Source organism: Telmatherina bonti (assembly GCF_933228915.1).
Source record: "Telmatherina bonti genome assembly, chromosome: 6".
NCBI lineage: Eukaryota > Metazoa > Chordata > Actinopteri > Atheriniformes > Telmatherinidae > Telmatherina > Telmatherina bonti.
Window position 1 is genome coordinate 4,205,156 of NC_136624.1, and position 15,771 is coordinate 4,220,926.

Genomic DNA, 15,771 nt, shown 5'->3' on the forward strand with positions numbered 1-15,771 from the left:
CTGGTACCATTAGGAGCTGGTGTGGGAACCCGGCCCCCACTGCTCTGGTGATCATGGGTTCCACTTGGTCCAGTTTCTCCTTAAGTCCTTGGTACTTCTCCAGTTTCTTTTCCCTGACATTTCCACCATTGGAGATGGATATATGGATCACTACGACCTTCCTCTGCTGCTGATCATCATCACTGTGTCTGCTTGGTTGGCCACCACCATTCCACTGGTTTCTATCTTAGTCCTCTCATTCTCCACCACCTTGGGAGGTGTCTCCCACTGGGACTTAGGGTTCTCCACAGATGTTTCTGTACACCATGTCGGCTCCTTGGTTACGGCGTTCCTTCCTCCTACTGCCAGCTTATTAACCCAGCAGGGTATGTGACCACAGCCAGGGCATAGCTGGTAATTATATATTAACCAAAGCATGGTTCTAACATGTCAGACAGATCAGTCAGATTACAGCATACCTAATATACTAGCTTGTTAAACTGCACTATGCTTTCTTATAAAATCCGTTTTAAACATAAAACATTGTGGTTTGTTTTGAATAAATATATTTAGAAATGATTTTTCAAGCATTGCTGATTGCTTAAGTATAAACCCAGAAAAGTCAACACTGAAATGTGCGGACGGGAGATTTAATGAGTCTCCTCGAGCTCAGACTCTTCCTGAGTACAATCACACAGATGCCGGCACAATAATGCCAGAAAACAAACAATCAGCACGTTCAATTATTACAGCAATAAACCTGGTTTTCAGCCTTTTCATGAAATATTCATTCACTAGGTTGATGATTTAAAAGAGTAAAAAGTCCTTTTGGCCGTTAAAATGCGCAGAAATACAACGTTTTAATCACGTTCTTTTGTCCCCAACAATGACATGTTTAGCTAGATGAAGATTAACGCTTCATTGCCTCCAACATGAAAGGGAAATTCTGCCAGTAGCTGATTAAAACTATTTCACATCGCTGATGTTTTAACACAACGGTTCCTCCACCAACAAAAAGCAGCGAGGAAACAATTCCAACATGCTTCAACAATTTTAGACTGCTAGCAGCTTTCTGTGGTGGGAGGAGTTAAACTCAAGGAAGGGTGGCGCCGTCTGCTTTGCTGGAACATGAAACTGATCCTGTGATATAGCTCATGTTTATTAACATGTATTCATCATTACAGGCAATGTTGCAGCGGCGCTCTGCAGCGGCGCTCTGCAGCGGCGCTCTGCAACGGCGCTCTGCAACGGCGCTCTGCAACGGCGCTCTGCAACGGCGCGTCAGATGTCTACCGCGTCTTCTGTTGGAAGTTGGGCTGATTAGGAATTACTGGCAGAGAAAGTACACAGAGATGTTCCAACACGACACCTTGGGTCATTTATACATATATATCTATATATATATATATATCGATATACATATATCGATATATATGTATATAAATGACCCAAGGTGTCCATATTTATATGGACGGATGCTCATGTAAACTAATCATACGTCTTATTTAAATGACTTTCTGCCAAACATGTGGGCTTTAAGAATATTATCGCTTGTCTTCATTTCTTTAGACAAACCCTGTCAGTCTCTGTTGACATCTTTGAGGCTCTAAGTTGTAAAGATCCAAACAAATCTGCGTGTTTGTCTGGATCCCGTCGTCTTTCTGGATGGAGACTGACGCTCCATGCTGGGTTGTAATGGAACCTGTTGTTGGTGGAACATGACCTGGGTAACTTTTAGCATTCGGTAACTTGTGGTGTCAGCTCGGCGAGTTCTGCTTTGTTTGGTCTTGGATGGACTGCATGTCTGTCGTGTTGAAAAATGACCCAGCAGCGTTTCGAGTACAGGACAGAGCTACGCACATGGATGCATATAGATGAGTAAAACTGGTCTCTTAGGGTCCATTCACATCATCTAGACTCGGTCCGGTCGGGGACTGGGTCCAGCTGTAGGGGGGTGTATCCATGCAGACCGTGTTCACGCTGCACTTTGGTCAAACCAGCCAAACCATCAGAATAATATCTCCCCACCAGAGGTGGCGCTGCACTAGTATTTAGCAGAAGAGAGGACCAGACCGGCATGAAGAAGAAAACTCTGTTTCCTCCACCTGCCAGTTAAACATGGAGACCAAACTATGGCTGTTTTGGGTTTTTATTGTGTCTTATGCAAGTATACTGCAGAAATCCACTGCAACAATGGACGCAGTACGAACACCAGACGAGGCAGAGGAGCCTTAACGCCATCGCTATGGATTTACCCACAATGCAATGCTACGCCACATGCAGGAAGTGAGTTGTTATGTAGTCCGCTTCCTGTATTTGCTCCGCTTGAAACGGACCGAGACCTGCGTTTGTAGGCGGACTTCTTTGGTCCGAATCAGGATTTGTTTGGTGCGTTCACATTCCGTAAAAACGAAGTGACTTTCTGAGCAAACGGACTCAGAATCGGATCAGAAAGGCCGATGTGACTGTTTTATTATTTACTTTGTTTGCTTGTTACATTAAGGACACATCACATTACATTCAGGAAAATGTGTCTTTTCAAACATATTCATGCTCTTTGATGTGTTTTTTCCTTTCATTGAAAACTGCTTCAACTTTTTAAACAGAAAAGCTGCTGCGGCACCAAAGTGTGTCTTTTTCAGCCAAACACCATGATGAGACCACATACTGCCGTCTCGCAGGCAGGACAGCCATTAGCGGGGAGATGTTTAAAAGACAACTGCTCTAATGATTACCGAAGCAGATGCTAAACATTTTCATTGAGTGGTACACAGCACCGGGGTGTGTGTGCATATGTCACAGCCACAGATGAGAGGAACAGGAGATAATAAGGAAAACAGTCAAGGGGAGCCACAATCAGCACATTTAAAGGCGTGGACGTGTTTTCAGGCTTTGGAAACGATTCTGTAATTCTGCCAGGAATGGAGACAAACACACCGACTGAATTTCACTTTAAGTCTGTTGCTTCTCACTTTTCAGCTCCGAAGCAGCGGTACAGCGGGGTTCAGGCTCGTATGCGGCATCTAATGACACACATTCCTGTAGTTCAAAGCAGATTTAAAGAAATGCTGATGGTCTTTTAGTGTTGTGAAAGGAACGGTGGCTTTCCTGCAACCAAACCTCCAGAAATGTAATTATTGCATCGTAAATCATTAATCACCTTATGTTTAATTCAGTCATCATATATTACAGCAGATGGCCATGATGTGATTTATGGTGAGCAAAAGCTGCAGAGCTATTCTATTCTATTCTATTCTATTCTATTCTATTCTATTCTACTCTATTCTATTCTATGACTGAGAACAACACAAGCAGTAAATCAGACATCGTAGGAAGGTGCTAGTGGACTGTCCAGTTGGACGCAGGTGCATGAAGTGCTACAGGCTTTTTTTTGTTTATTTGTTTACTCCCTTCCCACCCCATAATATCACCTATGTTATAATACAAAGAATTAATATCATAAAGTTTGTTGGAAAGAACTGGGCTAAGTTCTCCAACTTTCCAACAAACTTAGCTAAACTAAGTGTAGAAGTTCTCCTTGAAGAGCTGAGTCTTCAGCACATTAAAAGTAGACAGGGACTCTGCAGAGCAGACAGAGTTTGGGAGATCATTCCACCATCGTGGAACAACAGAGGAAAAGAGTCTGGCTGGTGATTTAGTCCCACGTTGTGGTGGTAACACGAGGCGTCTTTCACTGGTGGAACGTAGCTGTGGAGAGGGAGTGTAGGTCTGGATTAGGGAGTGAAGGTAGACGGGAGACGTTTGAGTTCTTGTTTTGTAAACCAGAAGCAAAGCTTTAGATATGATGCATGCTGCGACTGGAAGCCAGTGAAGAGCGATTAGCAGCGGTGAACTAATGTCTGGGTTGACGTCATCCAATGTGAAATCCTTCAGTACCTTCAGCAACGTCGCTTCACGTTACAAGCAGCAGACGTGTGAGATCAGTTAGAGCCAAACTCATCTGAACAGAGTTAAAATGATCTGAGCAGCGAGGTGGAGGTGTGTGATTGAAGGGGCGAGGCGGGCGGAGGGCGGGTGAAGGGCACCAGCAGCGAAACCACTATGCAAACTCACCGCCACTTTGTTTGACAAGCAACAACACTGCTTTGTGTAAATGCAAAGCCTGGCAAGACGCTGTGCACACAGCCTGCTGTCAGAGCAGAGTCATGCAAGAGCGGTGACACCCAATGGGTGACCTCTGTCTGCAGCGCGGCTCCAGGGCCACGCTTCACACTTCATCCAGACAGACAGACACACACACACACACACACACGTCTCATCTCCGGGGTCAAACCAGGCTGGACGCTAAGATGGCACTCCACTTGGAAAGTTCTGCTGTTTGCATCCTCCCTGCTGAGGTGAGAAGTACTGATTAGCACGTAGCATTTCCTCAGCAGCTGCTCCGGTTCGGCCATCGCCAGAGAGCTGGAGATGAAGCCCAGCGGACCCCGTTAACCATTCCTCAACCAGGTCTCACGCTGTTTTCCCTCCCTGCAGGGTGTTGCAACATCCGACAGTGAAACATGGCAAAATGAAGCTACAGTGACTGATAATGTCCTCATACACGATGCAGTCTGTCCTGCAGGCTGGATGTGGCAGATAAACACGCATCTCCCTGCCTGCTGGCCACACACACCGCTGGACATCCCAGGTTCTAACATGGGAACGATGTGTATCGTTGCAGGCGGAACCCTCGCTTTAGATTCTGCAAATACTTATTTCACAGCAGCTGCCAATGCAGTTTATCTCTGAAGCCATGCTGTGGTCCAGCAGCAGAGGATGCTGCAACACAACACTCCTGTTACAGCAGTAAGGGTCCAGTAGGAGCCCAGGGTCGGTCCACAACGCTTCATTCACATAAACATGGTGTTAGAAGTATTCCATTTTTGTTAAAAGCGACTAGCGACAAATCTAGCAGCTTTTACTGGAGTTATTAGAGACTTTTCTGGTGTTTTGGCGACTGACTTGAAGGCACATATTGTTCTGCAGTTACTGTAAGGAAGGAGCAGCGGGAGCCTCTCCCGTCCTAAAGCACTCCCAGGCGGCCAGTCTCAGTCGGCTCCGGCTGCAGGTCCATGTAGAATAACTGCAGTAGGTTGTGGAAGTTCACCTAAACATACTTTATACCATTGTCAGTGACAACTGGCTGCATTATTTTCCTATACATAGTTCGGCCAGTTAAACACTGTAATATCCCTCCGTTACGGGGCGTTACCATAGCAACGCGTTAACCAGCTGGTTCAGATCAGCCGTCTTTTAACAGGTGGATGAGAGAAACGCGCTGCAGCCTGACAGCGGTTGTTTGGTATAAAACGTACATCGAGACCAGCGTAAAGTAGTTCCTATATAAGCGGTAAAAGCGGATTAAACAACTCGGAACCGTCCATTAGACGGTTATAATGCACGACACGGAGTCCAGAACACCACGACGCGCAGCGTTGTTTATAAATACGGATAATCTTGTAAAATAATCCAGATCTCAGTTTCGAGCAGCCCTACCAGAGACGTGTCCTTATGTTCATGTTAGATGTTTTAAAGGTCACTTCATGTATTCATTTAACCACTGCTTTGCTTCTACACTCTGAATGTTTAGTCGTTTAATGTCTAATGTTGGTTTTAATGGATCTTCTCTCATAGTTGTTGTGTTTAGAGGTGTGATAGGAGCTTCTCTTCCTGGACTGCGTCGGACATCTTGGTTTCTATCAGCTGTTTATTGTAAATGTCCTTCATACAAAGATGGCAGCTGAGTTTGATGATCACCATGGCAACTTTAAGAATGGACTGGTTAAACTGGTTGGATGGGGTTTTTCTGGTTCCAAGGTGACTTATTTTTTATTTTTGTGTTAAAGTATTTATTGATCAGCCTTCAAGCGTCTGAAGAGGATTTTAAATGGTATAGTAAGAACTGATCCTGGAAAACGTCGACCCTACTGTTAAACATTAGAAGATAAAAGGCGTAATTTAGACAGGAGAAGAAGAAAAAGGGAGGAATAAACATTGAGATGAAACCTGGAGGATGTTTAACTGGATGTTTCAGCTGATCTGAGACTTTCTGGAAGTTTCTTCCAGACATGTGGAGCATAGAAGCTGAAAGCAGCTTCTTCAGATCTGCTCCTGACTCTGAGAACTGATAAAAGACCAGATCCGGATGACCTGAGGGGTCTGCTGGGTTCATACTGGGACAGGAGGTCTCTGACGTACTTTGGTCCTGAACCATTCAGAGCTTTATGGACCAGAACTTTTTCTGTCCTCTGACGGACAGGCAGACGATGTAAAGATCTCAGAACTGGACTGATGTCACCACATGTTCTTCAGACCACAGGGAAGGAACAGCAGAGTGTGTTCAGTCAGAGGCTACGGCAGCTCCAGCGCAGGACTGAAAGGTAGCGCACATCATTCCAGCCTTTTCTACTTAATTAGGGTCCTCGTCATACGAAGTATGGCAGGGCCCTATTGTTGTTGAAATGTTTTATTATTCTTCTTGCGAAACTTGGCACACACGTCACGTCCGGTGAAAATACCGATAATCTGGCGTTTGTATGCACGCCAATGCAAAAATGCCTCGACAGCGCCCCCTAGAAACGCCAAAAATGGCACCTTGAATGGGGTCAAAAAAGTTTAGTTTAACGTAGCTCAACGAAATTCGGTACACATGTCTACCGCCTGAAGACGAGTAGAAAAGTCAATGAAACACCTGTTGTCATGGCAACAGGCTGTCCGCCATCTTGGCGTTTACGACCATATTTTTGCCCGTTTTTGTCAATTTAGGCGCATCACATTTGAACGAACTAGTCTGAGGGGATTCATGCTATTGGCTCCACATTCGCCATGGAGCTTCGTGACAAGATGGGGACCAAAAGTTATTCAAATCTTTCTGATAGGAGAAAGCGTGTTACCGTGGCAACCCATGGAAAAACGCGTTCTCGCCATGAAACACGGTTCACTCATATCTTCGCAGAAATACATCTGATCGGAGCCAAAACTGTGAGCATTCACATTTGGTAGGTCCTTAACACACATAAACATGTATTGTGGGGGGGGCCCCCTAAGGGCCTGATCTTCTACATTGACCTAGGGCTGCGAAATTTGGTACACATGTGTAACGACCCAAGGCGAGTAAAAAAGTACATTGACCACCTGTTACCATGGCAACGGGGTGTCCGCCATCTTGGCGTTTACACCCATTTAGCACTGTATGTGCACTGTTTTTGTACCATTGACTTCACATCCACCTGGAAGCTTTGTGACGAGTTCGGGTGGAGGTTTCGGCATGAGGCGAGGACCCGATGGATGCCGCTTGCGGCTTTAATTATTATTATTATTCATTTTTTAAAAAGAAATAAAAAACCTACCATAAAAAGTCTTTCTAGTGATTAATAAAGTATTTTTCATTCAATTTTTTTTCCATTTTCATTTCATGCAGCACCTACAGGCTCCACACCCTTTAAATGGAAAGGATGTAAAGCACATCTCACTGAGACATCCTGATCATCAGCATGTTGTCAAGTTCTGCACGATGACGCATTCATGTCCGGCGGGGGTGAAAACCCTGCAGAGGAGCAGCTCGATCTGGACCTTCAGCTGACTCATCTCCTGCTGCCTGAAGCATTTATACTATCTTCCAGTAAGCTGCTTCACTTATTTCCTTCCCAGCGACATATGAATCAGAGGTTATTCTAAACAACTCAGGTGTAAACAGACGGCACGCTGGGAGGGATACGGCGACGCTTGGCGCCGCACCGAATGGAATAAATTCAGCCTTTCAGGATTTTAACCTGGAGAAGACAAAGTGGTGAAAACAGAAGCAGGGAGACGCCGGTGTGTGAAGGGTGTGTGTTACCTGCTATTCCCATGAAGGGGTTCGCTGCCCTTCCGCCAAGAGATCACACCCCAAGGAGACATCTTGGGCTTGCACTCGATGAGCACGTCTCCTCCCACCTTCACCAACGTCTGGCTCCGCAGCTGATTGTGAGAAAAGTCTGGAGCGACAGCTGAGACAAAAGCAGCACAAGATGTTGTAAAGGCTTCGTCTTCTTTGTCCAATTCATCTCTGACCATACAGCCAACATGTGTCACATTTCTTTCACCGTTCTGCAGCATTTCTTTCACCGTTCTGCAGCATCAGATGATTAAGAAGGGAATCTTCTGTTTCAGACATGCTTGGGTATCAGAAAGCTGCAGAGGAAATCCTCCTAGTGATGCAGAGTTCTCCCATCATCCCGTTTAGGCTGCATGTGAAAATGTCCCTCATCAGAACCCTCCCTGCTTCTGAAATGCTGGCCCTCTCCAGGAGCTTTGCAGCTGTCTGATATCTCTGCAGCTCTTGGATCTCCACCCTAAGTTTGGGCCTGATCCTAATCAGCTACATGATGATGAGGAGAGATGCTGGAGGTTAGATGAGAGCTGCTGCCGGCAGAGTGGAGGGTGACCGACGGCGGATGGACGAGGTGCTGAACAGATCAGCTCTGCCGTCCATCACCGTCAGCTCGACACGTTCATCTGATACTTACTGCTTCTTTATGCTGACCAATGAGACGGGGTCAGAGGTCACCTGACAGTGCAGAGCGGCAGAAAGAAACTTCTTGACTCACAGCAGACGTCTTACCGATGACTCTGAGCTCCACGTTGGCGTAGACCTCGCCGTGTTTGTTCCCGGCCACGCACTGGTACATTCCCGTGTCGGACAGGGTCAGGCGGCTAATTGACAGCACCCCGTTGGCAACCTGCACGCGTTCCTGCGAACACAGACAGACGTGGCTTTAATATGCCTTTTCCCGGCGCTCATCTACATAAAACAGCCGAGCAGCGAGGCTGGGAATTATGGCCTGGAAGTGACAGACGTGGCGATAAATCTAGCTTTTCATCACTAATGGAGGGAAAGGCTTGGGTGGATGGAGGCAGGCTAGCAGAAAATGACCCTAATCAATCTGCATGTTTATGAGAGTGAAGTAAAACCATGGCCTATTTATACCTCCGACTGCACGGTACCCTTCAGCGGGGAGGGGGGAACTGGGGAAAGCATATCAGAACATGGGAAAATTGCTTCTCAGATAGTGTAGTATGCTGCATCCATACTAAGTACATGCTGTCCCTCCTCTTCACCGGCCTGGACCGTCGCTTTGGGGTCCCTGCAGGGCATCACGCCCCCCATCAGAATCTGTTTCTGTGAGTCGGGTTGCTGCATCGGCTGGACGTTTAGTCCTTCATCTGCATTCATCTCTCTCATGTCACGTTGGTGCACCGCAGACGAGTCAGGTTTTACTTCTGGTGCCCTTCCTCTCCTGCCCCCCCCCCCACGCAGAGGCGGGGATGACGGCGCGTCACGGCGCTGAGAGATCCCGAACTGGTCCCATGTTTGAGCAGGTTGTGTCTGCGGCGAGGGAGGCGGCGTGCATCAGTCTGTGCACGGGAAGCACTCCATTTACAGCTGCTATTAATTAACCACGACGTTCCTCTAGAGTCAGCAGTTTCTCATGCCGGGGGACCTGGGGAACCATCTGCACGCCTTCTGCCAAGTCAACATGACTGGCAGTGTCATTGCCAGCAACGCAGAGTCGATCTGTGTGATTAAAGTCTGAAGAACATGAAAATAAAGGAATATTTTGTGTAGTTTAGTAAAGTGAGGACATTGTGTTTGAATGGCAGCTGAAACTTCAGCGAGAGCGATGCAGGAATTTCAATCAATAGCTCTGGATGTAAGAAAAAAGATTCTTTCTGCTCTCATATTAAAAAGCAGTGATCTAAAAAATAAGAATCGCTGTAAAAACCAAAGATAATGAAATAAATTTAAATGTTTAATCTTTAATAGATGAGAAAGGAAAACGGCACTACAGGGCTTAACATGAGAGTTATTAGTGCTCAACAGAGCAGAACTGGGAGGTAAATCTGCTCATTTCTCCACAGATGTCCTGAACAGAGGAAACTCTACTACCGAGCTCACAGGTGGCTTTCTGAGGACAGGAACAAAAGCTTGGAGCTGAATGTGCTGCTGCACTCCAGCCTGAAGTAGTCTGAAAGCTGCAACTTCAACCATCTCCACTCCTGCACTTTCAGGAGGTTTGCTTTCAACTCTGGAAAGGAACAAGCTGAGCTGAAGTGTGTAAGACGCCGCATACGTCGGTCTCTAGATCTGCTTTTAATCAGGCAGCTACGTAATCCTGGGAGGGAGGGAGCGACTCCAATAGGGCACAAAAACTCTGAAGAAAAGGGATTTACAGCATGAAACAGCTGTTTTCATGCAGAGGGACAAAAAGAGTTAAAAAATAAAACATGAAAAACAAAAAAAAAAGAAAAATAGAAGTCAGCTTCCTTCATAAAGACTCAATAAACAGCAGGAGACCAAAACTCTGAACACTAACAGACATAAAATAGATGTCGCAGTGTAACACACACACACACACACACACACACACACACAATGAAAAGTAAGACGATAGCAAAAGCGAGATAAAAATAAAAAAAAAATTAAAATAAGAAGGAACATAATAAAATGAGCAAAGCTGCGTCAGATACAGAGAGACGAGGCAGGTTTTCAGTAGAGACTTAAAAACGATGCTGCCACAGGTTGTGTTCGACCACGGCGGGAAATCAGGTCCCGCATCACTTCCTCCTGGAGCCGACTGGATGGGCTGTTTTAGTGATGCAACTAAATCCAGAGGAAAAAGTCTGGATTCCATAAGTTAGCTACATCTCTTCTGCTTCATGTTGTGATGCCGACAGTTCCACCTCTCTGTTTCTCTGCTGTCTGTAAAGTCTCACGTCACCTGCCGATGGCAAACTAAGAAAATGCAAATAAAAAATCATGCAGAAGCAGTAAGGAATGGGAACAAAATGAAACATAACTAAATGAAACTAAACTAAATTAAACAAAACAAAGCAAAACAAAACTAAACTGCTGGCTCCACTGTGTTCCATGTCTCCATACGATCCAGTGAATTCCACTCTGAGAAACATCTGAACAGATTCATGTAATAAATAATAATAATAATGGTGCATCCTCTCTCCCCGCTTGATGGCTGACCTTTCCCTCCTCCACCCATTAGGCCGCTGTAGTTAATGGCGACATTTCAAAAAAATGAAACACCTTTTTCGGAGAATCCCCACCTCCTCCCCCGCAATCTGAAAAGATTCATTTATTATGAGTACGCTCCGCAGGAATTTGCTGTGTAAACATCCATGCAGGCAGACTGACCTCACTCACATTTTCTCTGCATTTTCCTGCAGTTTGGTGTCATTTTAAGGACCTTTCATCTAAATGTATTCATTTTAAAGACCTTTTATCTAAATGTATTCATTTTAAGGACCTTTCATCTAAATTTATTCATTTTAAGGACCTTTATCTAAATTTATCCATTTTAAGGACCTTTTATCTAAATGTATTCATTTTAGGAACCTTTCATCTAAATTTATTCATGTTAAGGACCTTTTATCTAAATTTATTCATTTTAAGGACCTTTCATCTAAATTTATTCATTTTAAGGACCTTTCATCTAAATTTATCCATTTTAAGGACCTTTTATCTAAATTTATTCATTTTAGGAACCTTTCATCTAAATTTATTCATGTTAAGGACCTTTTATCTAAATTTATTCATTTTAAGGACCTTTCATCTAAATTTATTCATTTTAAGGACCTTTCATCTAAATTTATCCATTTTAAGGACCTTTTTTTATCTAAATTTATCCATTTTAGGGACCTTTTATCTAAATTTATCCATTTTAAGGACCTTTTATCTAAATTTATCCATTTTAAAGATCTTTTATCTAAATTTATTCATTTTAAGGACCTTTCATCTAAATTTATCCATTTTAAGGACATTTTTTGTCTAAATTTATCCATTTTAGGGACCTTTTATCTAAATTTATCCATGTTAAGGACCTTTTTATCTCAATTTATCCATTTTAAAGATCTTTTATCTAAATGTATTCATTTTAAGGACCTTTTATCTAAATGTATTCATTTTAAGGACCTTTCATCTAAATTTATTCATTTTAAGGACCTTTCATCTAAATTTATTCATTTTAAGGACCTTTTATCTAAATTTATTCATTTTAAGGACCTTTTTATCTAAATTTATCCATTTTAGGGACCTTTTATCTAAATTTATCCATTTTAAGGACTTTTTATCTATATTCATCCATTTTAAGGACCTTTTATCTAAATTTATCCATTTTAAAGATCTTTTATCTAAATTCATTCATTTTAAGGACCTTTAATCTAAATTTATCCAATTTAAGGACCTTTTATCTAAATTCATCCATTTTAAGGACCTTTCATCTAAATTCATCCATTTTAAAGATCTTTTATCTAAATTCATTCATTTTAAGGACCTTTAATCTAAATTCATTCATTTTAAGGACCTTTTATCTAAATTTATTTATTTTAGGGACCTTTTATCTAAATTTATTCATTTTAAGGACCTTTCATCTAAATTTATTCATTTTAAGGACCTTTTATCTAAATTTATTCATTTTAAGGACCTTTCATCTAAATTTATCCATTTTAAGGACCTTTTTATCTAAATTTATCCATTTTAGGGACCTTTTATCTAAATTTATCCATTTTAAGGACTTTTTATCTAAATTCATCCATTTTAAGGACCTTTTATCTAAATTTATCCATTTTAAGGACCTTTTATCTAAATTTATCCAATTTAAGGACCTTTTATCTAAATTCATCCATTTTAAGGACCTTTCATCTAAATTCATCCATTTTAAAGATCTTTTATCTAAATTCATTCATTTTAAGGACCTTTAATCTAAATTCATTCATTTTAAGGACCTTTTATCTAAATTTATTTATTTTAGGGACCTTTTATCTAAATTCATCCATTTTAAGGACCTTTCATCTAAATTCATTCATTTTAAGGACCTTTTATCTAAATTGATCCATTTTAAGGACCTTTTATCTAAATTCATCCATTTTAAAGACCTTTTATCTAAATTCATCCATTTTAAAGACCTTTTATCTAAATTAATTCATTTTAAGGACCTTTTATCTGAATTTATCCTTTTAATGACCTTATATCTAAATTCATCCATTTTAAGGACCTTTTATCTAAATTTATCCATTTTAAGGAACTTTTATCTAAATTTATCCATTTTAATGACCTTATATCTAAATTCATCCATTTTAAGGACCTTTTATCTAAATTCATCCATTTTAAGGACCTTTTATCTAAATTTATCCATTTTAAGGACCTTTTATCTAAATTCATCCATTTTAATGACCTTATATCTAAATTCATCCATTTTAAGGACCTTTTATCTAAATTTATCCATTTTAAGGACATTTTATCTAAATTTATCCATTTTAAAGATCTTTTATCTAAATGTATTCATTTTAAGGACCTTTCATCTAAATTTATCCATTTTAAGGACATTTTATCTAAATTTATCCATTTTAAAGATCTTTTATCTAAATGTATTCATTTTAAGGACCTTTCATCTAAATTTATCCATTTTAAGGACATTTTTTGTCTAAATTTATCCATTTTAGGGACCTTTTATCTAAATTTATCCATGTTAAGGACCTTTTTATCTCAATTTATCCATTTTAAAGATCTTTTATCTAAATGTATTCATTTTAAGGACCTTTTATCTAAATGTATTCATTTTAAGGACCTTTCATCTAAATTTATTCATTTTAAGGACCTTTCATCTAAATTTATTCATTTTAAGGACCTTTTATCTAAATTTATTCATTTTAAGGACCTTTCATCTAAATTTATCCATTTTAAGGACCTTTTTATCTAAATTTATCCATTTTAGGGACCTTTTATCTAAATTTATCCATTTTAAGGACTTTTTATCTAAATTCATCCATTTTAAGGACCTTTTATCTAAATTTATCCATTTTAAAGATCTTTTATCTAAATTCATTCATTTTAAGGACCTTTAATCTAAATTTATCCAATTTAAGGACCTTTTATCTAAATTCATCCATTTTAAGGACCTTTCATCTAAATTCATCCATTTTAAAGATCTTTTATCTAAATTCATTCATTTTAAGGACCTTTAATCTAAATTCATTCATTTTAAGGACCTTTTATCTAAATTTATTTATTTTAGGGACCTTTTATCTAAATTTATTCATTTTAAGGACCTTTCATCTAAATTTATTCATTTTAAGGACCTTTTATCTAAATTTATTCATTTTAAGGACCTTTCATCTAAATTTATCCATTTTAAGGACCTTTTTATCTAAATTTATCCATTTTAGGGACCTTTTATCTAAATTTATCCATTTTAAGGACTTTTTATCTAAATTCATCCATTTTAAGGACCTTTTATCTAAATTTATCCATTTTAAGGACCTTTTATCTAAATTTATCCAATTTAAGGACCTTTTATCTAAATTCATCCATTTTAAGGACCTTTCATCTAAATTCATCCATTTTAAAGATCTTTTATCTAAATTCATTCATTTTAAGGACCTTTAATCTAAATTCATTCATTTTAAGGACCTTTTATCTAAATTTATTTATTTTAGGGACCTTTTATCTAAATTCATCCATTTTAAGGACCTTTCATCTAAATTCATTCATTTTAAGGACCTTTTATCTAAATTGATCCATTTTAAGGACCTTTTATCTAAATTCATCCATTTTAAAGACCTTTTATCTAAATTCATCCATTTTAAAGACCTTTTATCTAAATTAATTCATTTTAAGGACCTTTTATCTGAATTTATCCTTTTAATGACCTTATATCTAAATTCATCCATTTTAAGGACCTTTCATCTAAATTTATCCATTTTAAGGAACTTTTATCTAAATTTATCCATTTTAATGACCTTATATCTAAATTCATCCATTTTAAGGACCTTTTATCTAAATTCATCCATTTTAAGGACCTTTTATCTAAATTTATCCATTTTAAGGACATTTTATCTAAATTCATCCATTTTAATGACCTTATATCTAAATTCATCCATTTTAAGGACCTTTTATCTAAATTTATCCATTTTAAGGAACTTTCATCTAAATTTATCCATTTTAAGGACCTTTTATCTAAATTCATCCATTTTAAGGACCTTTTATCTAAATTCATTCAGCTCACAGTGAAATCAGGAGGAAGTTCATAACAACGAGGAAACATCTGTTTTATCTCGTCATTCATGTTAATTCATTTCAAAAAGCTGGAAAATGTGACAGAAATGGTGTTTTATGTTTTGTCTCTGAGAACGAGGTGCTGATGGAGAAGTTCTCTCCTGGCTAAACAGATTGTTGACTGTGCTTCGCCGACAGCAGACCAGACCTGTTCTGATGTAAAGGTGGTTATTAGTGTGGCATGGTACTTCTGGTAACCTGCAGACTGACTGGGTTTACACCAACCCAGTACTGATCAATATCCTCCGGTGGGCTCTGCCTTCTGTGCATAATGAAGCAGATTAACATAACGGAGCTTTATTATCAGACGCAAGCTGTGCACGAGTGTCAAATCAGTCTCTTCCAAACAGCCTGGTTCAGGTTGCATATGAGGACCTCATTGAAATAATAAAGGGATAATATCTATCTGAAAGCCAATACGTGCTGTAATGTTTGTCACAGAATTCCCAGATGGCAGGAATGTTGGAACTACAGTAATCTGTACTGCGTTCCAACAGACATTTGTACTTTTTCATCTGGAGGCGAAGGATTAATAATTGCTCTTGGTGGGGAGAGATTTAGCAGAAGATTAGCATAGCTCTTACATCACTGCGGCTCCAGACTACCATTAAGTGCTTGGCTTGTTTACAGTTCAGTCTTCCAGCACAGCCAAACACGTCGTGGTTTCAGTCCAATTCATTTGA

The 15,771-nt window shown here is 40.2% G+C and overlaps 1 protein-coding gene across 1 annotated transcript in view; it reads right to left on the minus strand.

The window, feature by feature from the left end:
* LOC306757794 (contactin-4-like) overlaps positions 1-15,771 on the minus strand; it is a gene marked incomplete at both ends in the record, with an annotated part of 220,075 nt that overhangs the window by 61,176 nt on the left and 143,128 nt on the right. The window contains 2 exons of the mRNA XM_079242929.1: positions 7,820-7,970; positions 8,585-8,714. Coding sequence (XP_079099055.1) covers positions 7,820-7,970; positions 8,585-8,714 — 281 coding nt within the window. The remainder of the gene's footprint in view (positions 1-7,819; positions 7,971-8,584; positions 8,715-15,771) is intronic.